At 44.6% G+C, this 25,220-nt stretch overlaps 1 protein-coding gene across 1 annotated transcript in view; it reads right to left on the reverse strand.

Moving 5' to 3' along the window:
• Window positions 1–25,220, reverse strand: part of spata6 (spermatogenesis associated 6) — a 112,738-nt gene that overhangs the window by 73,397 nt on the left and 14,121 nt on the right. Inside the window, exon 5 of the mRNA XM_078219390.1 lies at window positions 16,028–16,152. Within this exon, the coding sequence (XP_078075516.1) occupies window positions 16,028–16,152 (125 nt within the window). The remainder of the gene's footprint in view (window positions 1–16,027; window positions 16,153–25,220) is intronic.

The following is a 25,220-nucleotide window of genomic DNA, read 5'->3' on the forward strand; positions in this document are numbered from 1 at the left end:
AGTAGAGGCATCATTCACTAGTGCCACTACCTGCTAGAATTCTCAAAAGAACAGTTAATTAAAAAGCACTTAACTTAAACCATCCCTCCCATTTCCAATTTACCAATAGTTGCACAATCCTTATTAACATCCTTACTAACATCCCCAATTGTCTTCTTTGGGTCTAGCCTTCTGGATCCTGACCTCACTTCAGTACAAATGTGAACAACTACACCAAATCTAGAACAAAAAAAAATGAACAATGAGGCAGAATCAAATGTAATAAATATGGAAACATCCTGTGCCCTGAATGTTATAATTTCCACAGGTGCTAGTTTACAAAGCATATGGACAAAAAATTTGATTACCTGACATTTATGTGGCATCAGAAATGCCCAATTTCTGATCCTCCAAACAGGCAATGTGAGTAGCTCGACCTGCATATCTACTATCAGCTTGCAACACAAATATGGTACGCTGCCTGGGCCAACACAAATAGGTGCATGCAATACCCAGATATGGACAAGCATACATTATTTTGTCACGCTTTTTTAGAGGGAAAACATTCTTCATTCCCATGGCGTATTATATTGATGTGCTTCCAAAATCTAGGAATTCAAATCCTCAACACAATTTGGTTGGCTGGTGATACATCTTTGCCATTGTGCAACATTAAATATGAAAAGTGGGGGGAAAATTATTTTTTCAACATTGTATGACTTTAGAAAAACTTGCAGTTTCAAAGCTATATTTAATCTGAGATTAATAGAAACATTTGAGATTTTAAAGTGGGAAAGAAAGGGAATGTATTCAGTCCTATCCAATGAAGGTTAAACTTCCCAGTTAATTGGAGACACTGTTAATTTGAGAACCTGTTTCCCCATCTATGTAAATATGCCACATTGGATCTTTACTCCCATCAAATATTCAGAGACCTGGCTGGGTATTCAATCATAACTAAAATTTTATAGTTTAACTTTTCAAACAACCTATAAAATGATAAGTCTCCATGAAGCTGCTTAGCAGATAGGCAGCAAAGAGTTGGCATAAATGGGTCTTTTTCTGATTGGCAGTCAGTGACTAGTAGGGTTCCGCAGGGATCTGTGCTGGGACCCCAGCTGTTCACATTATATATTAATGATTTGGAAGAGGGAACTGAATGTGTTATCTCCAAATTTGCAGATGACACAAAGTTGGGTGGGAGGGTGAGCTGTGAGGAGGATGCAGAGATGCTTCAGTGTGATTTAGACAGCTGAGTGTGTGGGCATGTGCATGGCAGATGCAGTAATGTAGATAAATGTGAGGTTATCCAATTTTGTAGTGAGGAATTTGAAGCATCATGTATCAAACTGTTGTAACCTGTGGTAGAAGACAAAAGGCTGTTTGCAAACAAGCCTGTGGCTGTGGAGCTGGTTAGAACCGGTTCAAGCTGCAGCCGAGAGAACAAGGGAAAGGTGCTTACTGGGAGGTTGTTTAAGTTGTAAAATCTGTTTGGCAAGAGTGAGAGTATAAAAAGAGGGACACAAGGAAACCTTTGTTACGACACTGTACGGCTAGACTGAACACCACGTGCCTTTGAAATAAAGGGGCCGATTCTCCCATTGTGACCCACACATTTTCCGGCGGATCCGGTCGGCAGAATCGCGTGTCGGCCATTGCGCGGGATTTGTGCATGTGTTCCCGATGCATGCGCGTCTCCCAGAGCCAGGGAACAGTCGCAGTCGAGACCGCGTTGGAAACCGGCGGGAAGAGAGGTAAGTCATTTGAATCTGTTTTTAATATATTTTAAATGTAGTTTAAATGTGGATTATAGGGCCCAGCACGGATCTTGCCGGGCCCAATAGCATCTCCCACCCCACCAGAAGTACTTCATTCCAGCGGGGTTTAGAGTAGCTCCACACGTTCAGGGAACTCGTGGGAGATCCTGCCGGAGTGATGGGGGGCAATTAGGGCCCCCAGGGGGTTGGGTGGTGGGGGGGTGGTGCCCCCTAGGCATGGGCACCCTGGCAGTACTAGCCTGTGCCCCGTGGCACTGCGCAATGGGCAAAGTGCCCATGCCCAGGGGACACCTTGGCACAGCCCACCGGCATCGGGCAGTGCCAAGGGGGTGAGGCCTATAGTGGGCGGGGCCTAGGAGCGATTGGTGGGGGGTCCCACTGGCATTCTGCATTACGATTGGCAAGGAGGGTATCAAATTGAAAGAAAATGCATACAAAGTGGCAAAGATTAATGGGAACCTAGAGGATTGGGAAATCTTTAAAGGTCAGCAGAAAGCCAGGAACAAAGCTATAAAGAAAGGTAAGATGGATTATGAGAGTAAACTAGCTCAGAATATAAAAACAGATAGCCAAAGTTTCTACAAATATATAAAACGAAAAAGAGTGGTGAAAGTAAACATTGGTCCTTTAGAGGACGAGAAGGGGGATATAATAACTGGAAAAGAGAAAATGGCTGAGGCATTGAACAGGCATTTTGTGTTGGCCTTCACAGTGGAAGACACAAATAACATGCCAAAAATTGATGACAGGGAGGTTATGGCAGGTGAGAACCTAGAATGTATCGTCATCACGAAAGAGGTAGTGTTGGGTAAGTTAATGGGGCTAAAGGTAGACAAGTCTCCTGGTCCTGATGGAATGCATCCCAGGGTACTAAAAGAGATGGCGGGAGAAATAGCAAATGCACTCGTGGTAATTTACCAAAATTCGCTGGGCTCTGGGGTGGTTTCCGCAGATTGGAAAACAGCAAATGTGACGCCACTGTTTAAAAAAGGAGGTAGACAAAAGGCAGGTAACTATAGGCTGGTTAGCTTAACTTCTGTAGTAGGGAAAATGCTTGAATCTATCATCAAGGAAGAAATAGCGAGACATCTGGATATAAATTGTCCCATTAGTAAGACGCAGCATGGGTTCTTGAAGGGCAGGTCATGTTTGACGAATTTGGTGGAATTCTTTGAGAACATTACATGTGCAGTGGACAATGGGGAACCTGTGGATGTGGTGTATCTGGATTTCCAGAAGGCAATTGACAAGGTGCCACACCAAAGACTGCTACATAAGATAAAGGTGCACAGTGTTACGGGTAATGTATTACCATGGATAGAGGATTAGTTAACTAACAGAAAGCAAAGAATGAGGGTAAATGGGTGTTTTCTGGTTGGCGATCAGTGACTAGTGGTGTGCCTCAGGGATCAGTGTTGGGACCGCAATTGTTTACGATTTACATAGATGATTTGGAATTGGGGACCAAGCGTAATGTGTCAAAATTCGCAGATGACACTAAGATGGGTGGAAGGGCAAAGTGTGCAGAGGATGCTGAAAGTCTGCAAAGGGATATAGATAGTCTAAGTGAGTGGGCGAGGGTCTGGCAGATGGAGTACAATGTTGGTAAACATGTGGTCATCCATTTTGGTAGGAATAAAGCAAAATGGACTATTATTTAAATGGTATAAAATTGCAGCATGCTGCTGTGCAGAGGGACCTGGATGTCCTTGTGCAGGAATCTCAAGGAGTTGGCTTGCAGGTGCAGCAGGTAATTAAGAAGGCAAATGGAATTTTGTCCTTCATTGCTAGAGGGATGAAGTTTAAAAACAGCGAGATTATGTTGCAGCTGTATAAGGTGCTGGTGAGGCCATACCTGGAGTACTGTGTACAGTTTTGGTCTCCTTACTTGAGAAAGGATATACTGGCACTGGAGGGGGTGCAGAGGAGATTCACTAGGTTAATTCCGGAGTTAAGAGGTTTGGCTTATGAGGAGAAACTGAGTAGACTGGGGCTATACTCTTTGGAATTCAGAAGAATGAGGGGAGACCTTATAGAAACATATAAGATTATGAAGGGAATAGATAAAATAGAAGCAGGGAAGTTGTTTCCACTGGCGGGTGAAACTAGAACTTTGGGGCATAGCCTCAAAGTAAAGGGAAGCAGATTTAGGACTGAGTTGAGGAGGAACTTCTTCACACAAAGGGTTGTGAATCTGTGGAACTTCCTGCCCAGTGAAGCAGTTGAGGCTACCTCATTGAATATTTTTAAGGCAAGGATAGATAAATTTTTGAACAGTAAAGGAATTAAGGATTATGGTGAGCGGGCGGGTAAGTGGAGCTTGAGTCCACAAAAAGATCAGCTATGATCTTATTGAATGGTGAAGCAGGCTCGAGGGGCCAGATGGCGTACTCCTGCTCCTAGTTCTTATGTTCTTATGATTGGTCTGGGCTGGAGGGAGGCCAGCAATTGGGGCAGGCTGGGAGGGGTGGTGGTCTGCCGGGGGCAGGGGGGGGGGGCGGCGGGGGTCTATCTCCCAGGTCGGAGGGTCTGATGGGGTGAGTGGGTGGGGGATTGCCACTGCTGGGGGGAGATGGGCTGGACATCGGGGAGGGAGGTCAAATCTGGCCTGGGAATTGTCGCGGGGGCCACGATAGTGTCGGGAGGGGCAGCACTGTGGGGGTCCCAGGCTGGCCAGCGATCAAGCTGGCCAGCAAACGGTGAGACTGACAGATCGGGACCACTGCGCATGCGCAGAGTTCCAGAACTGTCAGACTCTGGTGTGAATAGGCCCCGCCTCCCCTGGGTTTTTAATGATATTCACGATTGCGACCTCTGCATTGCACAGAATGGGGAGATTCAGGTCTGAAGTTGCACTGAAAAAACAGTCGTGATCTAGACCAATTTTCCCACCAATTCAGCACTTTTGGGAGAATCACCCCCAAACGTTCATAACCAAACTGACTCTCCTAAGAACCAGGATTTGAAGCTAAAATCTAACAGTTTGAAGCCAGAATTCAATAACTGTCATAGTTGGCAAGAATGATTAACATCTGGAGATCAGAAAAGGAAGCACCAAAGTCAAGTGAAGAGAAAGAGAAATGAATGCGCATGCAACAGTCGCTGGGTCAAAATCCTGGAATTCCCTCCCTAACAGCATTGTGCATCAACCCAGAGAACATAGGCTGCAGCGATTCAAGAAGGCAGCTCACCACCACCTTCTCAAGGGCACCAAGGGATGGGCAATAAATGCTGGCCAGCCAGCGATGCCCATGTCCCATGAATGAATAAAAAAGAGGTAAGCTCTCCTCCTTTCTTTTCATAGAATCCCTACAGTGCAGAAGGAGGCCATTCGGCCCATCGAGTCTGCACCGACCACAATCCCACCCAGGCCCTACCCCCAAGATACCCTTAAGATCAAGGGGTTTTCTTTTTCGTCTCAGATGACACATCATAGGAGAAGTCAGTCTGATGAAGTAATCGGGTATACTATACTCTAAGGAATTTCAAGACTTTCAGGGTATCTCTAAAAAAGGGAATCAAGTATGGGGTGCCTCTATTAATAAATAATTGATTTAAACGGGATGTCTCTACTGATTTAAACGGGACATTTAAATAGCCAATTCACATAAGAAACCTACAACTGTGAAGGGAGGCACAGAGCCCCCTGAAGTTAGTGAACAAGAGATACAGAATGATATAAGTCAATGATTGGGAAAGAAGTTTCAGTTGGAGAAACAAAGAGAAGTTTTAAGACAAAAGTTTACTATTAACACTGATCGTAACGGGGGTTATGGCCCCTACCGGACGTGCAACAGGCATTTGGAAAATGACTTGGAAAAGAATTACGAAAAATAAATTGTCTATGTGCATGGTGATAATGTCACAATTGCGACAGCGCGAGATAACCACCCTAAAATCGCAGGAAGATAGGAAAAACAAAATGTGCGTGGTGTCTCTGAAAAAATCAGCGAGGAGAATCAGCAGAGAGTGAAAACGGAAGTTCATGCGAAGAGACTGAGAGAAGAACTGGGAGCTCTCAAGGAAGTTAAACAGAGTCCTCGCAGAGGTGAGACTACCGATGGCAACTCGTCCTGTCTGCCCCCACAAGTTCTGCCTACCGCGAGCGTGTATCCAAATTTGGAGGTTGTAGAGAGAGAGACTCGGAGGAGACTTATGGCTGAAATTGATCGACGCCATGAGGATTCCAGCTCTGACTCAGACAGTGATCATTCGGACAAAGGGGAGGCGACACATGTACGTCCTCTCAAAACCAAACCAGCTACCATGCTGCCCATAGGGCAGTGTTGGTTTTATTCAAGTCTTGGAATCACAGCAAGAAATGCGTGAACTTCCTCGGTCTAACTCACACTGGGTCCTCTACACAGATGGGTCATCCATAGTGGAAGATGGAGTTCAGAAGGCAGGCTGGGCTGTGACAACAGAAAACGCTGTGTTAGCACAGGGATCAATGCCTCCAGGTACCTCAGGCCAACAAGCAGAACTAAAGGTGTTTACTGAAGCCTGTAAATTGGCTGAAGGTCAGAGTACCAATATCTACACTGACTCTAGGTGCGCATTTGGGATAGCACATGATTTTGGCCAACTGTGGAAACACAGAGGGTTCCTTACTGCTGCTGGTACTCCTGTTAGTCTACTAGTTCTTCTTTGTTATGACACTGTACAGCTGGACAGCTTCCAAGTGAGGTCACGATCCTCAAGTGTAAAGCACACACAAGATACTCCTGAAGCTAAAGGCAATACACTAGCTGATGAAACTACAAGACAAGCCACTAGGGAGGGCAGACAAAATGATGATGAAACAACAAAGCAACGGCAAGTGTGTACAACCCCGCAGACACTGTTGCAGAAAGAAGAAATGTAAAATACGTGTAGCCGTGAGAAGTGGGAATGGATGGAAAACGGAGCGGACTCTTTAATGATGGTGTCCAGAGACACAGAAGTAATTGAATGATAGATCCCACCTCATTCCTTCCTTATCTGGTGACACAGATTCACTCTTTGGGACATGTTGGAATGGATAAAATAGTTCAGAGATTCTCCCAGACATGGTGGAACCCACGTTTCAGAGCACAGGACAAGATAGTGGATGAAACCTGCGTCACCTGTCAGAGAAATAACACGGGAACAGCGGTTAAGCTACCCATGTTGGCTACACCGGCTCCTCCAGGACCCTTTCGTCACTTACAAGTGGACTATATCACACTACCAGCATGTAAAAAGTACACAGGAGTCTTGGAGTCTTGGTTATTGTGGATATGTTCTCTAGATGGGTGGAGGCAGCCCTGCCAGGAAGGCCACAGTCTCACACACTGCCAAAACCTTGGTGAAAGACATCATTCCAAGGTGGGGACTACTGCAATAAATCGACTCGGACCAAGGGACACATTTTACAGGGGCAGTGTGTCAAGAGGTGCGCAGGTTACTGAACATTCAGCGGTCATATCACTGCCCCCATCATCCGCAGTCCTCGGGGATGGTTGAGAGAATGAACCGGACCATCAAAGAATGTCTGTCTAAAATGTATCAGGCCGAGACTGACTGGGTGACAGTCCTACCGATGTGCTCCGCGGTATCAGAGCTACCGCCAACAAGGAAACGGGGCTGACTCCACATCAGGTCATCACGGGCAGACCAATGCCACTACCTGGGATCCCTGATTTGAGAAAAGCTGATGTTCAGCTAATGAGTGACTCCTAGCCAGGGCATGGTCATCATTAATTCGCCCCCCCGCAACTATGACGACCATTATGATGTTCTGGGTGCTAACCTCTTCCTACAGATCACACATGCATATGCTAGGGTCATAGATCGAAAAGATTGTTAGGTCTGTAGTTTGCTACCCAGGGAATCCCATACATATCCTATGATCGTCATCCTATTCACACTTTCTGATTATGTCACTGTATGGAAAGCTGTCACATGTCCATACCTTAATAAGAATATGAACTTTTATCTCAAACCAATTCCTAAAGATAAAACAAATACACCCATTAAGTTATCTTATGCTCCCAACGGACTACTGTGCTGGGTCAACAATGGAATGGGCCCTAAATTCGGGTATAGGCACTGTACATGCAATTTTTCTACATGGGCTCCGAATGTCACTGTCCATGAAGGAAGGAATGAGGATAACTTCACTCTCCAAAACGGTTTGAAACATTGACCAGACTTCTGTAAATGGTACTATGTATGTTTGTGGTACTAAGGCGTACGAATACTTGCCTACTCATTGGTCAGGATCATGCTATGGTGCTTATATAGTCCCCGCTGTTAGGGCAGTGGTTCACCCTATTCAAGATCCTCACCAACCCAAATGTGACCTTTACAGTTCCAAAGAGACTGTAGTCATTCCCACACAGCGTTTCTTCTACGCTCTTTTCCCAAATTATGGAGTCACAGTTGCATTAGACAAAATAAGGCATCTGGTGCATGCGGTTGGAAAGATGGGGAATAGCATCGCAAATGTCCTAGCTGCCATAAATGCTGAGCTAGCTCAGGTTCGGAGAATGGTAATTACAAAACTGAATGGCCTTAGACCTCCTACTGGCCGAAGAAAAAGGTGGCACGTGTGCAGTGATTGGACATGAATGTTGTACCTATATCCCTCACTGTTCCAGCAATGTTTCTGCTTCCATCTCTGACATTCAGGTTAAAGCTCTCAAGGCTGACTCAAAACCGTGGGATATTTTCGGGTGGCTTGAGGGCATCCTAGGAAGCATAGTGATATCATAGAATTCCTACAGTACAGAAGGAGACCATTTGGCCCATTGAGCCTGCACCGATAACAATCCCACCCTAACCCCGTAACCCCACATATTTACCTTGCTAATCCCTCCCGAAACGAGGGGCAATTTAGCATGGCCAATCAACCTAACCTGCACGTCTTTGGACTGTGGGAGGAAACCGGAGCACCCAGAGGAAACCCACGCAGACACGGGGAGAACGTGCAAACTCCACACAGACAGTGACCCAAGCCGGGAATCGAACCCGGGTCCCTGCCGCTGTGAGGCAGCAGTGCTAACCACTCTGCCGCTGTGAGGCAGCAGTGTTAACCACTGTGCCACTGTGCCGCCCTGGATCATACAAGGACTATTACAATTCGTTGTTTTCCTCTAACTTATCTTGATTGTTTTTAAAGTTATTCAGTGTATTGTCTCCCACTGTACTCATGCTGCCTTTACTCCAATCCCCAATGTTGGGACCTGCTATTTTATTTAACCCGATGCAGGTACAATATACTGTAACCCACATCTTTCCTTAAGATTGCATTTGTGATTAAGCTTGCTAAGTTTCTTATGCTGGTAACTGTAGGTAGTTGGTGCCAAGATAACATTCCTGTAAGGTATGATTCCAATTAGCTGCTTGAAACATTAATTGTATTAAAGGGGGAACTGAGGGATTTGAAGCATCATGTATCAAACTGTTGCAACCTGTGGTAGAAGACAAAAGGTTGTTTGCAAACAGGCTTGTGGCTGTGGAGCTGGTTAGAACCAGTTCAGCCTACAGCCTAGAGAACAATGGAAAGGTACTTACTGAGAGGTTGTTTAAGTTGTAAAACCTGTTCAGCAACAGAGAGAATATAAAAAGAGGGACACAAGGAAACCTTCTTTGGTACGATACTGTATGGCTGGACTGAACACCGTGTGCCTTTGAAATAAAAGTTCATAATCAAAAGCTTGTGCCCCATCACTGACTCTTCAAAGAACCAGGATTTAAAACTAATATCTAACAGTTTGAAGCCAGAATTCAGCAGTGCCAATAACAGGAAGGCAGATTATTACTTGAATGGATGTAAATTGAGAGAGGTGGAAACTCAACAAGACCTTGGAGTCCTCGTGCATCAGTTGCTGAAAGTAAGCTCGCAGGTACAGCAGGCAGTAAAGAAGGCAAATGGTATGTTGGCCTTCATACCAAGAGGATTTAGTATAGGGACATAGATGTTATATTGCAATTGTATAGGACGTTGGTGAGGCCACATCTGGAGTACCGCGTGCAGTTTTGGTGTCCTTATCGAAGGAAGGATGTCCTTGTGTAGAGGGAGTACAGCGGAGGTTTACCAGGCTGATTCCTAGGATGGCAGGTCAGTCATATAAGGAGAGACTAAGACAGTTAGGATTGTATTCACTGGAGTTTAGAAGAGTGAAAGGGATCTCATAGAAATTTATAAAATTCTAACAGGGTTAGACAGGGTAGATTCAGAAAGAATGGCCGTGATTCCCCCATCGCGACCCGCAACTTTTCTGGCGGGTCGCGGTGCGAAATGCATGTCGCCGGCCTTGTTCAGGGATCTGCGCATACGCCGGGAATGCATGCCATCTCCCAGAGCAGTCGCCGATCAGACCACGCTGGAAACAGGCGGGAAGACAGATAAGTAATTTGAATCTTTTAAAATGTATTTTAAATATGTTTTCAATGTGATTATCGGGAACTTTCAGGTCCCGATTGAATCTCCCTGCCTGCCAGGAGTACTTCATTCTGGCAGGGTTTACACTAGCTCCCCACGTTCGGGGAACTAGCAGGAGGCCCCGCCGGAATAAAGGGGGGCAATCGGGGGCCCCCCCAGGGGGTCGGGCGGCAGGGGGATGTGTCCCCTGGGTATGGGCACCCTGGCAGTGCCAGCCTGTGCCCCCGGCACTGCCCAAGGGGCAAAGTGCCCATGCCCTGGGGCACCTTGGCAGTGGGCAGTGCCAGGCGGTGGGGCCTAGGGGCGATCGGTGGGGGTGGGGAGTCTCTGCCACTCTGCAGACAGGATCAGTCTGGGATGGAGGGAGGACAGCGATTGGGGTGGGCTGGGGGGGTGGTCTGCTGGGAGGCAGGGGAGGGGCTGCCACCGGAGGGGGGGTTGGGGCGGGGGGAGGTCTGCCGGGGTTGGGCTGTGCATTGAGGTGCTCTGGGACGGGGACGGGGGTGGGTGGGGGGGGGGGGGGGGGCAGGGCTGGCCCGGGAATTGTTGTGGGGGCTGCGTTCGGGCCGTGTGAGGGGGGGGGTGCTGAGGGGCAGCAAAGTGGGGTCCTGGGCTGGTCAGCGATTGGGCTGGCCAGCAAATGGGAAATCTGACAGATTGGGGCCACTGCGCACGCGCAGAGTTCCAGAACTGTCAGACTCCCGCACGAATAGGCCCCCCTCTCCGCCCCCGGATTTTTAATGAGATTCACGATTGGGACCTCTGCAGTGAGAAGTTGAACTGACAAAACAGTCGGGATCTAGAACAGTTTTCCCGCCAATTCAACACTTTTGGGAGAATTGCAGCCAATGTTCCCAATGATGGGGGAGTCCAGAACTAGAGGTCATAGTTTGAGCATAATGGGTAAACCTTTTAGAAGTGAGGTGAGGAGAAATTTCTTCACCCAGAGGGTGGTGAATGTGTGGAATTCCCTACCACAGAATGTAGTTGAGGCCAAAACACTATCTGATTTCAAGGAGAAATTGGATATAGCTCTTGGGGCTAAAGGGATCAAGGAGAAGGGAGGATCAGGATATTGAATTCGATGATCAGTCATGATCAGAATGAATGGTGGAGCAGGCTCGAAGGGCCAAATGGCCTACTCCTGCTTCTAGTTTCTCGTGTCTCAACAATCAGAGTGCTTCATTTTTTAAAATAATGACATGATTGACTTTTAATCTTATACATGACCATAAGAACAGGAGACTATTTAGGCCATTGAGCCTCTTTTGTCATTTTGTTTGTCAAAGTAACTCTCCTTTTTTAATCCAATTACCTACCCATTTTTATATAAGATTAAAGCAAAATACTGCGGATGCTGGAATCTGAAACAAAAACAGAAAATGCTGGGAAATGTCAGGTCTGACAGGGTGAGGAGAAGATGCGTTGAGTATTGGCATCATGCTGGAGTTGTTGGAAATGGCGGAGAATGATTCTTTGAATGTGGAGACTGGTGTGGTGAAAAGTGAGGACCCCTCCCTCTGGCATCCTGAGATTCCCGCTCAGTGCCGTGCACTGCCATATGCACACCATCGATATCGCTCTCCAGCAGCACCAACTCACTCTTTCTCAAAACTGTCCTGGTTCCCCAGTTTTACTTCATTCATCGTCTCATCTGACACATTAACAAGGAACTTTTTCTGTTCCTTTTAGGTGTTAAGGGACGCAAGCTCCACCAACTCATCAATACCAATATCCACCCAAGACCCTCTACCTCCTCCCTTCCCTCGGATCCTATCCCTCCTAACCCCAGCCCTTCTCGCTTATTCACTATTCCCTCTGACGTTTCCCTCTGAAGCTGAGCGTGCTGTACTCAGCAAAGAACTCGGCTTTGTACCCTTATGTCTTCACCTAAACAAATTTTGGGCTTGCCATAATGCTGAACTCTTCTTCCGCCACCTTTGTCTCCGTGCTCACTTCTTTGGGCAGGAGCCTTCCGCCAGTTCAGCAGATTCTTACACCCATCTCCAGCATTCCCCCTCCACCTGGACCCTGCCATCTGGCCTCTTATCTGCTCTTGGTCTTTTCATCAAGAACTGACGGCGTGACATTAGCCGTCTCAATTTCCCCACTCCTCTCAAACACTCTAACTTGTCTCCTTCCAAACTTACTGCACTTTGCTCTCCTAGGACCAACCCTGATGTTGTCATCAAACCCGCCGACAAGGGCGGTGCTGTTGTTGTCTGGCATACGGACCTCTACCTCACAGAGGCTGAGCACCAACACTCGGACACTTCCTCCTACCTCCCCCTGGACCACGTCCCAACCACCAAACATCAAGCCACTGTTTCCAGGACTGTCAATGACCTCATCTCCTCCGGAGATCTTCCCTCTACAGCCTCCAACCTCATTGTCTCCCAACCCTGGACAGCCCGCTTCTACCTCCTTCCCAAAATCCACAAACAGGACTGTCCTTGTAGGAGCAGGAACAGGCGTGTCAGCCTGTTCCTGCTCCATTGAACTAATTTCCTCCTATCTTGACTCCGTTCTCTCTCCTCTTGTTCAGTCCCTTCCCACCACATCCGCGATTCCTCTGATGCCCTACGCCATATCAATGACTTCCAATTCCCCAGCCCAAACCGTCTCTTCCTCACCATGGATGTCCAATCCCTCTACACCTCCATTCCCCACTAGGATGGCCTCAAAGCTCTTTGCTTCTTCCTTGAACAGAGGTCTGAATAATCCCGATCCACCACCACTCTCCTCCGTCTGGCTGAACTGGTTCTCTCACTCAACAATTTCTCCTTTAACTTATCTCACTTCCTCCAAATAAAAAGTGTGACTATGGGCACCCACATGGGTGCTGGTTATGCCTGTCTCTTTATGGGTTACGTGGAGCATTTCCTGTAGCAGTCCTACTCCGGCCCCCTCCCACAACTCCTTTACCGGGACATTGATGACTATTTTGGTGCCACTTCATGCCCTCGTCCGGGCCTGGAAAAATTTATCAATTTTTCTTCCAATTTCCATCCCTCTATCACCTTCACATGGTCCTCCTCTGACACTTCTCTTCCCTTCCTTGACTTCTTTCTCTCTCCATTTCTGGTGATAAACTGTCCACTAGTATCCATTACAAGCCCACCAACTCCCACAACTACCTTGACTACAGTTCTTCACACCCCACATCCTGTAGGGACTCTATCCCATTCTCTCAGTTCCTTCATCTGTTCTAAGCATGCCACTTTCTAAAACAGCACTGCCGATATGTCTCCTTTCTTCCTCAATCGTGGTTTTCCACTCGCTCTGGTTGACAGGGCTCTTAACTGTGTCCAACCTATCCCCCAGGCCACTCCTCTCACCTCCTCCCCTCCCTCCCAGAACCAGGATAGGGTCCCCCTTATCCTCACTTTTCACCCCACCAGTCTCCGCATTCAAAGGATCATTCTCCACTATCTTCTGCCAACTCCAGCATGATGCCACTGCTCAACACATCTTCCCCTCAACACCCCCGCCCCCCAACCCCGTCAGCATTCCGCAGGGACTGTTCCTTCTGGGACATCCTGGTCTACTCCTCCATCACACCCAGCATCTCACTCCCTGCCCACAGCACCTTCCCATGCAATTGCAGAAGGTGCAATACCTGCCCCTTTACCTCCTCCCTGCTCACCCTAAACACCCCTTTCAGGTGAAGCAGTGCTCCACATGCAGCTCCTTCAGTCTGGTCTATTGCATTGGGTGTTCCTAATGCGGTCTACTCTACATCTGAGAGACCAAATGCAGACTGGGTGGCCGCTTTGCTGAACACCTTCGGTCTGTCCACAAGCAGGACCCAGACCTTCTTGTCGCTTGCCACTTCAACACACCACCTTGCTCTCCTGTCCACATGTCCGTCCTTGATCTTTTGCAATGTTCTAGTGAACCCAAAACGCAAACTGGAGGAACAGCACCTCATCTTCCGATTGGGCACTTTACAGCCTTCTGGACTGAACATTGAGTTCAACAACTTCAGAGGATGAATTCACTCTTCCACCTTCACCCCATTTCCATTTATTTTATTTCATTTTGTTTCATCTCATTGATCCATTTTATCATCCTTCTTTCTCACTTCCATTGGTTCCACTTCTCCATTTCAGCTCTCCTTCTTGCTTCCTCCGTCCCTCTCCCTGCCTTCAGGTGACTGCCATAATCCCCAGGCAGTTCCTTAACCATCTGTATCTCTGTTCTGCCATTCACACATTCTGATCACTTAATGGACACTTATGGCACCTTCTCAGCCTTCCGCATCCTCATTTACATTTCCTTTGTCTCATTGTCTCATGAAAATTTTCCATCCACCACCACCCTCTGTCTTCGATCAGACAACCAGTTACCTATCCAATCTGCCAACTTTCCCTCTATCCCACACCTCCTCACTTTCATCATAAGCCGACCATGGGGGACCTTATCAAACGCCTTACTAAAATCCATGTATATGACATCAACTGCCCTACCTTCATCAACACACTTAGTTACCTCTTCAAAAAATTCAATCAAATTTGTGAGGCACGACTTGCCCTTCACAAATCCGTGCTGACTATCCCGGATTTGACGAATGGTCATCTGGACTCAAAACATTGAGTCTATTCTCTCCCCACAGATGCTGTCAGACCTGCTGAGATTTTCCAGCATTTTCTGTTTTTGTATCTACCCACTCTTTATATTCCTCAATAAACTTATTACCAGGTTAAGCGTATAGTTGCCTTTTAAGCACTTGAATTCTTTTGCTATACAGTATTCTATCCAGCAAAGCCAAATGCTATAAAACATCCTCTCTTATAAAACAATTTTAAGCGATTAAGGGGAATATACAGTTTGCCAGAGAAAAAGTGAAGCCGAGGTTTGAAGCCAGATCAGTAGTCAGATGAAAGTTTCCCATCTTCATATAAAATGCAAACATCATACTCATGCAGTAGGGTGATATTGATGTCAGAGTAAAATAAGCCTTTTTTCTGACTCTAACATGATATACTTTACTTGGGAATTCTTGAAAGACTGTTTCCTGTCCTGTCCTGCATATAGCATCTCTGATGTGGAGATGCCAGCGTTGTACTGGGGTGGGCACAGTAAGAAGTCTCACAACACCAGGTTAAAGTCCAACAGGTTTATTTGGTAGCACAAGCCACGAGCTTTCGGAGCATGGCCCCTTCATCAGGTGAGTGGGAGTTCTGTTCACAAACAGGGCATATATAGATACAAACTCAATTTACAAGATAATGGTTGGAATGCAACTCTTTACAGGTAATCAAGTCTGAAAGGTACAGACAATGTGAGTGGAGAGAGGGTTAAGCACAGGTTAAAGAGATGTGTATTGTCTCCAGCCAGGACAGTTAGTGAGATTTTGCAAGCCCAAGCAAGTCGTAGTGGTTACAGATGGTGTGACATGAACCCAAGATCCCGATTGAGACCGTCCTCATGTGTGCGGAACTTGGCTATCAGTTTTTGCTCAGCGATTCTGCGTTGTCGTGTGTTGTGAAGGCCGCCTTGGAGAACGCTTACCCAAAGATCAGAGGCGGAATGCCCGTGACTGCTGAAGTGTTCCCAACAGGAAGAGAACACTCCTGCCTGGTGACAATCACATCTACTCTACATCGGAGTGACTTCTTACTATAGCATCTCTGACCAGGAGATCTACTATCATGGTCCAACACTGTTTCCAAAAAGTGCAAAATGCTCCCCTCTGCACTATTGTCATCATTAATCTTGTTAAACTGTATATTCATCCCTAAATCTCTTAAAATTGGATTTATAAAAGAAGATTTTTATTCCATGGAACAAAATCATGCAAGCTATGTTGTGATGTAATGTGAGATTTTATATTAGGAATTAACTCCACATCAATACTCACAGGAAAATCAATTGATCTCTTCATTAGTAGCTCTCTGTCCATCCCAGGATAGCTTGGTGTCAGCCTGTGACCAGGATAAAGAAATTCTCTGGTGTTCTGCTCATAGATAGCCAGTGTTTCACCGACTGCAAAGAAATATTTCAAAGCCGTCAGGTCTTAAAGCTCGTAATCCTATTTCAGCAGCATAACAATGGCTGAATGGGACTACTAATGCATTGCAGAGTGAACTGCCTGACTCAGTTGGAATTTCTAGGATCGGGCAATAATGTTGGCAGATATCCACACTTGCACCAGAGTGGTCACTAGATGAGGAATATTCAATGGTGGAAATTTACTTGGCGACACAACCAGTTGGTGCAGTTTAAGATCGCAAGTTCCCACAAACAAATTAATGAAAGACCAGATAATCTGTTTTCAAGTGATGGCTATATAGCTGTAGTAAAAGTGTTGGCCAGAGAACTGGGAGAAATCCCAGATCTTCAAATTTCCCCGTGGGTTTTTAATGAACTGATAAGTGATCTTTTTTAATATTGTATTTGAAATTCTCCGGCAGTGCAGCAGTCTCCCAAAACTGCCTTAAGAGTCGACCTATATCTTTGCATTAATCAACAGTGGGGTTTAAACCAACAGCCTGTCACTCAGAAGCAACAGCATTTCTAACTGAGCCAAGCTATTTACTTGACTGTAATAAATTATTTAAGGATTCAATTATACAATATATGATGGTACAAAATATACTAAAAGGTCCAGACATTTCCTTTCTTAGGTGCTAATGTGAAAGGTTAGGTGCTACAATGGCATGAAGTTAAGCTCAATTTACATTTGTACCACAGAAAGCTATATTCTCAGGTTGAAGGGATGTGAGGCACAGAACACCAGGTCCTTAACCACTCCATTGTGTATCTTCAGCAGTAGAGCTGCATGGTCCACCATAATAAGACGCAAGCAGATAAACATCACCAGTCACTCAATCTTTTACGCTTTCTGACTGTATGCAATTGGTTGAAATTCAGTGAAAGCAGTGATTCATTCTCCCACAATCCCACTTCTCCAGGTCCTTTGTGCTCAGTGAATCACCTAATACCAACTGTTCTGTGCCAATTCCGAGCTACCATTATCTAGTTCTAAGTAGGTGAAAAGTTATGATGTGTTATTGGGAGGGAAGAAACAAGTGTGTGAAGAGGTTAAATTCAATGGGTTGAGATACAGGAAGATGGGATGGGCCTCCACCAGTCGAACCAGTCATTGTGTGAAAAAGTGTTTTCTCACATAATATTTGTTTCCTTTGCGAATCATTTTAAATCTGTGCCCTCTTGTTCTTTTATAAGTAGGAATAGTTTCTTCCTATCGAGTCTCTCCAACCCCCTCATGATTTTGAACATCTTTGTCAAACCTCCTCTTAGCCTTCTTCTCATTTACCATGGCAGCTGCAAATGAAGAATGGACTCATCCTTATCAGCATAAGTGTCACAAAGAACAGCAAACATCCAAGGTCCACCTCCACATCAGCACCTGCCCTCCAGTTATGTTCCCCATTGCTCTAATCATGAATGGATGCCTGAAGTAAGATCGGGTAAGAATTATCTCTTCAGGATTAAGAAGACACAGGTCCTGATTTTAAACCCCCATGCCTAACAAGAATGGGACATGTGGAGGGTTATATTTGTGACAGTAAGTAATGTTTCCTGCCAACTTTGTGCCTTGTCTCATTTTAAGAGGCACACTTTGGGCAGTCTGCGAAAACCCTCACCCCAGGCTTACAATGGCCTCATTAACTTTAAAACTTTGGTCTCTAATGTCACCATTCTGATCTCAACATGACTTTTTAAAGCAGTTGTGTGTCTGGTGTCAGTAAAATCTCACCAGGAGCCCCAACACCAAGGAGCAGCAGACCCAGAGAAGCCAGATGCACAAAGACTTCATCTATTTTTACAGCTTCTTTGCTGGCTAGGGGTTTCTCAGTAGGAACTGGGCAGCAAGTTGATTTTCACAATTTTAGCAGCTTACCTATCCTTTTCCCACGAGGCTGGATCAGGAAAAACACTTTAAACTAGTTTCACAGAATCACATAATTGATATGGCAAGGAGGAGGCCATTTGGCCCATCGTGTCTGCATTGACTCTCCAAATCAGTATCATGACTTAGTGCCATTCCCCTGTCTTTTCTTCGTACCCCTGCACATTGTTTCCATTTAAGTAATAATTTCTTGAATGCCTCGATTGAACCTCCCTCCACCAGTCGAGCCAGTCATTGTGAAACAGTGTTTTCTCACATATTTGTTTCCTTTGCGAATCATTTAAAATCTGTGCCCTCTTGTTCTTAATCCTTTTATAAGTGGGAATAGTTTCTTCCTATCGAGGCTCTCCGACCCTCTCATGATTTTGAACATCTTTATGAAACTTCCTCTTAGCCTTCTTCTCTCCAAGTAGACTAGTCCCAACTTGCCATAGAACCCCTACAGTGCAGAAGGAGGCCATTTGGCCCATCGAGCCAGCACTGACTCTCCGAAGAGGCCCCCCCATCCCCGTAAACCCGCACATTTACCATGGCTAATCCACCTATTTTACACATCTTTGGACTGTGGGAGGAAACTAAATCACCCAGAAGAAGCCAACACAGACACTTGGAGAACATGCAAACACCACACAATTACCCACAGCCAGAATCAAACCAGGTTCCTGGTGCCGAGAGACAACAGCTAACCACTGTGCCACCCATAAGTAAACATGTTTCTCAATGCTCATTAGTTTTATTTATTTATTCCTTCATGGAACATGGGTGTCACTGGCAGGGTCAACACTTATTACTCATCTGTAATTGCCCTTGAATTGAATGACTTGCTAGGCCATACCGGAGGGCAATTGAGAGCCAAAACGTTGCTGTGGATCCGGAGCTACTTGGAGGCCAAACCAGGTAAGGATGACAGATTCCCTTCCTTAAGAGAAATTAGTGAACCAGTTGGATTTTTACAACAGTCGATGATAATTTTATCGTTACCATTACTGAGACTGCTCCAGTCTATCCTCATAACTGAAGTTTTTCATCCCTGGAACCATTCCTGTTAACCTCTTTTCTCTCTCCAATGTGTTCATATCCAAATAGTGTGGCGCCCAGAACCATATACAATATTCCAGCTGAGGTTTAACTAATGTCTTGTATAAATTCAGCACAATCTCCTTACACTTGTACACTATACCCCAATGGATAAAGCCCTGAATGCTATATGCTTTATTAACTGCTTTCTCCACCTGCTCTGTCAGCTTCAATGATTTATGCACATGTATAACCAGGTCCTTCTGTTCCTGCACCCCTTTAAGAATTTTACATTGATTTTACATTGGCTCTCCATATACTTCCTACCAAAATGCATCACCTCACACTTCTCTGCATTGAACCTCATTTGCCACTGATCTGCCCACCCCACCACTCTATGTCCTTTTGAAGTTCTACACTGTCTTCTTCAGTTTACAATGGTTCTGAATTTTCCATCATCCGTAAGCTTTGAAACAATCCCCTGCACGCCAAGATCTAAATCATTAATATATATCCATAATGGATATAATGGCTCAGTTTTTCCAGCATCTTATGTTTTTATACCTATAATTTTCTAGACATGTTCTGACCTCTTAAATATAAGAATTACATTATCTATCCGCCAGTCCTTTGACAGTACATCCTTTTGGAATGAATTATTAGATATAAGTAGCAATGCCTGTGTTGTCTTTCCCTGAATTATTTTAAAATAATGCAATCCATCTGGGCCAGGAATCTTGAGTTGGTTAATTTGTTCATTACATCCTCCTTTTTATTCTAAATGCACATACCTGGTTGCTCATTTCATAATTCAATGTAATGTCTGCCTGTTAAATATCCTTGGTAAATACCAAAGCAAAGTAATATTTAATATTTCTGCCATATCTCTACCATTAACTGTGGTATTATCTTGTCTACTCATTAATGGTCCTATTTCCATTAAAGCCTTCATTTTTAATTGATGTGTCTGTAAAATATTTTACAATTTTGTTTTGTGTTCCTTGTCAATTTAATGACATAGTTCCTCTTTGCCTTCCAATTGTTTTGCTTTTTACTTCTCTCCTAATCTCTTTATATTCTGTCTTATCAAGCACTCGTCTACTTTCTATGTGCTTACGGTCAGCCTCTTGTCTAACCCTCAGTTGTTTTTTTTTGATATCTTTATTTATGCATGGACTCCAACAACTATTTAATTTGTTCTTTTCTTTTAGCAAAATATATTTTTTGCTCAATCATCCTATGATTATTATTCTGTGTTTTTAACTCATTTTCCTAATTTGTTGGTATATTTCTTTGTTGACCTCCCTTCCAGTATTAGGTTGTGGCTGGACTGGCCCTAATAGTATGATTGGTGTTTTATTATCTTTTATCTCTATTCACATAAATTTTGTTTCCGTTTTACTGGCTCTATACTTTTTCTACTGCCATAATGTTTTCTCTAATAAGTACAGCTAATCCACCTTCCCTTTTCACTATCTTTTCTACATTCTGAAATGTTTATTACCCAGTCCTGATTTTCCTGCATGTTTTATTAAGCCCTAGTAAATCTGGCTCCTTGCACCGTATTTATTGCTTCTCGTTCCCATTTTATTGTGAACAGTGTGTACATTGCTATACGATTTAACTCATCTTTAATAACAATACCTCTAATGTTATTTTTGTTGTTTGCTTCTCTTCCTGCACATTACTACCCACCATTGGCCTGTGCTAGAAGGATTTTGTAGGTTGAAACTCAACCTGTTTGGCCGTGTTATGAATGCACCTTCCTTAGCCACCAAGTACTGGGGTGAGACGTGAACTTGGAGCTCCCGGCTTAGAAGCAGGGACTGCGTCACAGGACCCTTTATGTTATTTCTAACCACTTCTAACATTTTTACACTTATATAAGTTAGTTAAGCTAATCTTTTACATTAGCAGCTAAGGTGGGAAAAGCCCAGCTTGTACGTTTTGTCATATAAAATCGTTAAAGTGGTTACAGCAAGTAAAGAGCCTATTAAGCCTGTTGTATCTGTGTCATCTATGCAACAGTAGTTTACCTTGTCCCATTATCCCGTTTTATCCCCCGGCCCTGAAAATTCCTTCTCTTCAGATACTTATCCAAATCCTTTTTGAAGGTCAAGATGGAATCTGACTCCATCACACTCTCTGGTGGTGCATGACAGATCCTAACTGCTGACTGCGTAAAAATGTTTTTCCTATTATCAACTTTGCTTCCTTAACCAACCACCTGACATCAATGTTCTGTGATTCTTGATCCTTTTGATCCTAGATTTCTCCCTATTCATTCTGTCACGACCCCGCATGATTTTGAACACTTCCATCAAATCTTCTCTTGAGGAGCTCCAGCTTGTCCAAACTATCCAAGTAACTTAAGTTCTTCATCCCTATGATCATTCTTGTGAACCTTTTCTACATTCTCTCTAATGACTTCACATCTTTCTTAAGGTGCGGTGTCCAGAACTCAACAGTTGTGGCCAAGCCAGTGTTTCATATAGATTTATCTCAACTCCCTTGAATTTTTTTTTTTGTTTATAAAGCCTGGAATCGTGTATGATTGATTAACCACTTTCTCAACCTGTACTGTCATCTTCAATGATTTGTGTACATATAGCCTAGCACCCTGTGTTCCTGCACCCCCTTTAGAATTGTACCCTTATTTTGTTACCTTTTTATTTATTATTCACACTGTCCCACTCACACCAGTAGCACAGGCAACTCACACAACGACGCACAGTCCCACTCACACTAATAGCACTGTTCCCTTACATGGCTATCCTGTATTGGTGCCACCTGCTTTCTGTCCTGTTTCTCCCATAGATCTTATTTTCTTATCATAGTGCCGGTCATCTGCTACCCCTCGCAGGAACTGGCGCACTCTGGCTCTGCTCACCTCCAATTGTCACATCCACACTGGAGCACAGTCTCTATACCTTTATTATTGTCATTGGAGCTGGTCCACTTATGTCTGTGTACACTCACAATTGCTTTGTAAGGGACAGGGCTTTGCTGATGGAGCTCGAACATGGGTTGGCACCAATTGGTGTGCCTGATTACGGAGAGCCCTTCCCCATAGACTTTCTGTGGAGCCCCTGGTGGGCTATGCCTGGAGCTTATTGATTGACCGATAAGTGGCATTTGGGCAACAGCTCTGAACCTACCTGCACTGGACCCAGGGCTACTGCTTGTTCAAAAAGAATCTCTGGGATTTGTCTCATAGTGCGTGGAGAAACTTTTCCCCACAAATTGAGACCAATTTTTTAAAAATCTTTTTACAAAAATAATTATTTCACATCTTTGAAATGAGTTTGAGCCCGGGTGTTTTGCATCTTGCAGATCCACCTCTCCTGAATCTTGGTCCAAAACCAAACCCTGGGAAATCCCACAAGATGCCTTCCTCCAGTACGAAAAACAGGCATTCAACACGACCCTGTTTCCTGTAACTCAACTAATTTTGTACCCATACTGCTATTGTCCCATTTATTTCATGGGCTCTAACTAACAAAGTGGTACTTTAGGTGGCACTTCACCATTTGTCTTTTGGAAGTATGTGTACACCATTTAAACTGCAATATTTTCATCAACCCTCTCTGTTGCTTCATTATAAAGCTCAAGCAAGTTAATTAAACACGATTTGCTCTTATCAAATCCATGCTGGCTTTCCTTAATTAGTCTGTAGTTTCTGGCTTATCCTTACACCCTTATTGATCATGGGTGTAGCATTTGCAAATCTCCAGTCCTCTGGTATTACCCCTATTTCTAATGAGATTCTATAGACTCTGGAATAGTTACATCAGATTGGAGGGTTGCTAATGTAACCACATTATTTAAAAAGGGAGGTAGAGATAAAACAGGGAATTATAGACCAGTCAGCCTGATGTCGGTAGTGGAGAAAATTCTAGAGTCCATTATCACGGATTTTACAGCAGTGCACTTGGAAATCAGTTGTAGAATCAGACAAAGTTAGCATGATTTCAGACAGCGAAATCTTGCTTAACAAATCTACTGGAATTCTTTGAAGATGGGCGACATGGTGGCACAGCGGTTAGCACTGCTGCCTCACAGCGCCAGGGATCTGGGTTCGATTCCCGGCTTGGGTCGCTGTCTGTGTGGAGTTTGTACATTCTCCTCATGTCTGCGTGGGTTTCCTCCGGGTGCTCCGGTTTCCTCCTACAGTCCAAAGACTGGATTGGCCATGCTAAATTGCCCCTTAGTGTCAGGGGGACTAGCAAGGTAAATATGTGGGGCTATGGGGATAGGGGCTGGGAGGGATTGAGGTCGGTGCAAACTCGATGGGCTGAATGGCCTCCTTTTGCATTGTAGGATTCTATGATTCTATGTAACAAGCAGAGGGATTTTCTGGCTGCGCTCGCCTCATGGCCAGAAATTCCCACTTGAGGTCAACGGGCCTTTGCATGGTCCGTCACCGCTCACTTTGATTCCCATGGCGGGATGGATGGGAGAATTCCGCCCATAGAGTTGGTAAGTGGATGTGGTTTATTTGGACTTTCAGAAGGCTTTCAACAAAGTCTGACATAAGAGATTAGCGTGTAAAATTAAAGCATGGAGTTTGGGTTAGTATATTGAGATGGATAAAAAATTGGTTGTCAGACAGGAAACAAAGGGTAGGAATAAATGTTTTTTTTTCGAATGACAGTCAGTGACTAGTGGGGTACTGTAAAGATCAGTGATGACAGCTTCAAGTTTCTGGGTGTACAGATCACCAACAACCTGTCCTGGTCCCTCCATGCCGACACTATAGTTAAGAAATCCCACCAACGCCTCTACCTTCTCAGGAGGCTAAGGAAATTTGGCATGTTCACTACAACTCTCACCAACTTTTACAGATGCACCATAGAAAGCATTTTTTCTGCTTGTATCACAGCTTGGTATGGCTCCTGGTCTGTCCAAGACCGCAAAAAACTACAAAGGGCCGTGATTGAAGCCCAGTCCATCACGCAAAACAGCCTCCCATCCATTGACTCTGTCTACATTTCCCGCTGCCTCGGAAAAGCAACCAGCATAATTAATGACTGTACGCACCCCGGGCATACTCTCTTCCACCTTCTTCCATCGGGAAAAAGATACAAAAGTCTGAGGTCGCATATCAACCAATTCAAGAACAGCTTCTTTCCTGCTGCCATCAGACTTTTGAATGGACTTATCTTGTATTAAGTTGATTTTTCTCTACACCCTAGCAATGACTGTAACACTACATTCTGCACTCTCTCCTTTCCTTCTCTATGTACAGTAGGCTTTGTCTGCATTGCATGCAAGAAACAATACTTTTCATTGTATACCAATACATGTAACAATAATAAATCAAAATAGGAACCCCTGCTATTCACAATGTATTGTGACGATACTGTGCCTTTAAGAAATGTATTTATACCATGTTTCTTCTGAGGGGAATGTTTACCTTCAGCTCTGGTCTACCTGGTGGCAATCTGTTTGCAAACCAGGCAGCTCCATGCTGAGAATGCAGAAGAATAATTGATCCTCGATAAAGAGGTGGTTGTTTTGATCTGAGCTAATACACTGTTGTTCATTTTTGGGTTTTCCCCTGGGGTTTCAGAATAATTAGGTTGATTGACAAGAAACAGAAAATTGTGAATGGGTGGAGCTAAACTTACAGGGAAAAACAATTTAGCTTCTGCTTGATCTTGAAAGAAGCATGAGGTGTTTCTCTTTCTCTCTCTGGAGGCTGCTTTTTAAGTGTCAGAAGACAGGTGTCTCTTTCTGTCTCTCCATCTCCAGAAGTGTTCAAAGGTTTGAGCACTGGCAGCCCAGGTACCAGCACATAAACCTGTGTTGTTTGCTAACTGATTTGAAGAGGAACTTGAGTCCATGAGGGATATTGCTTAAATTGAAACTAATAGAGATAGGTTAACAGTTAAGAATTGTATCTTGTCATGCTTAAGTATTTCAATTGGTAAAAGTTAAGCAAATTCATTTGTTATATTTAAACTTTGTTAAAATAAAGTTTATTTAGCTTCCTAGTGTGTCAATAGAATCACACCTGGAGTGAAACTCCTTGGCCGGAATTTTCTGATTGTTCACGCCACCGGGATATTCCCATCCCGCTACAGTGAATGGAGATTTGGCTTGCTGTCAAATTCTCCATCTTCACTGCAACGGGAGTATGGCATGAACAGGTGGTAAG

This window comes from Mustelus asterias, chromosome 8 (assembly GCF_964213995.1).
Source record: "Mustelus asterias chromosome 8, sMusAst1.hap1.1, whole genome shotgun sequence".
NCBI lineage: Eukaryota > Metazoa > Chordata > Chondrichthyes > Carcharhiniformes > Triakidae > Mustelus > Mustelus asterias.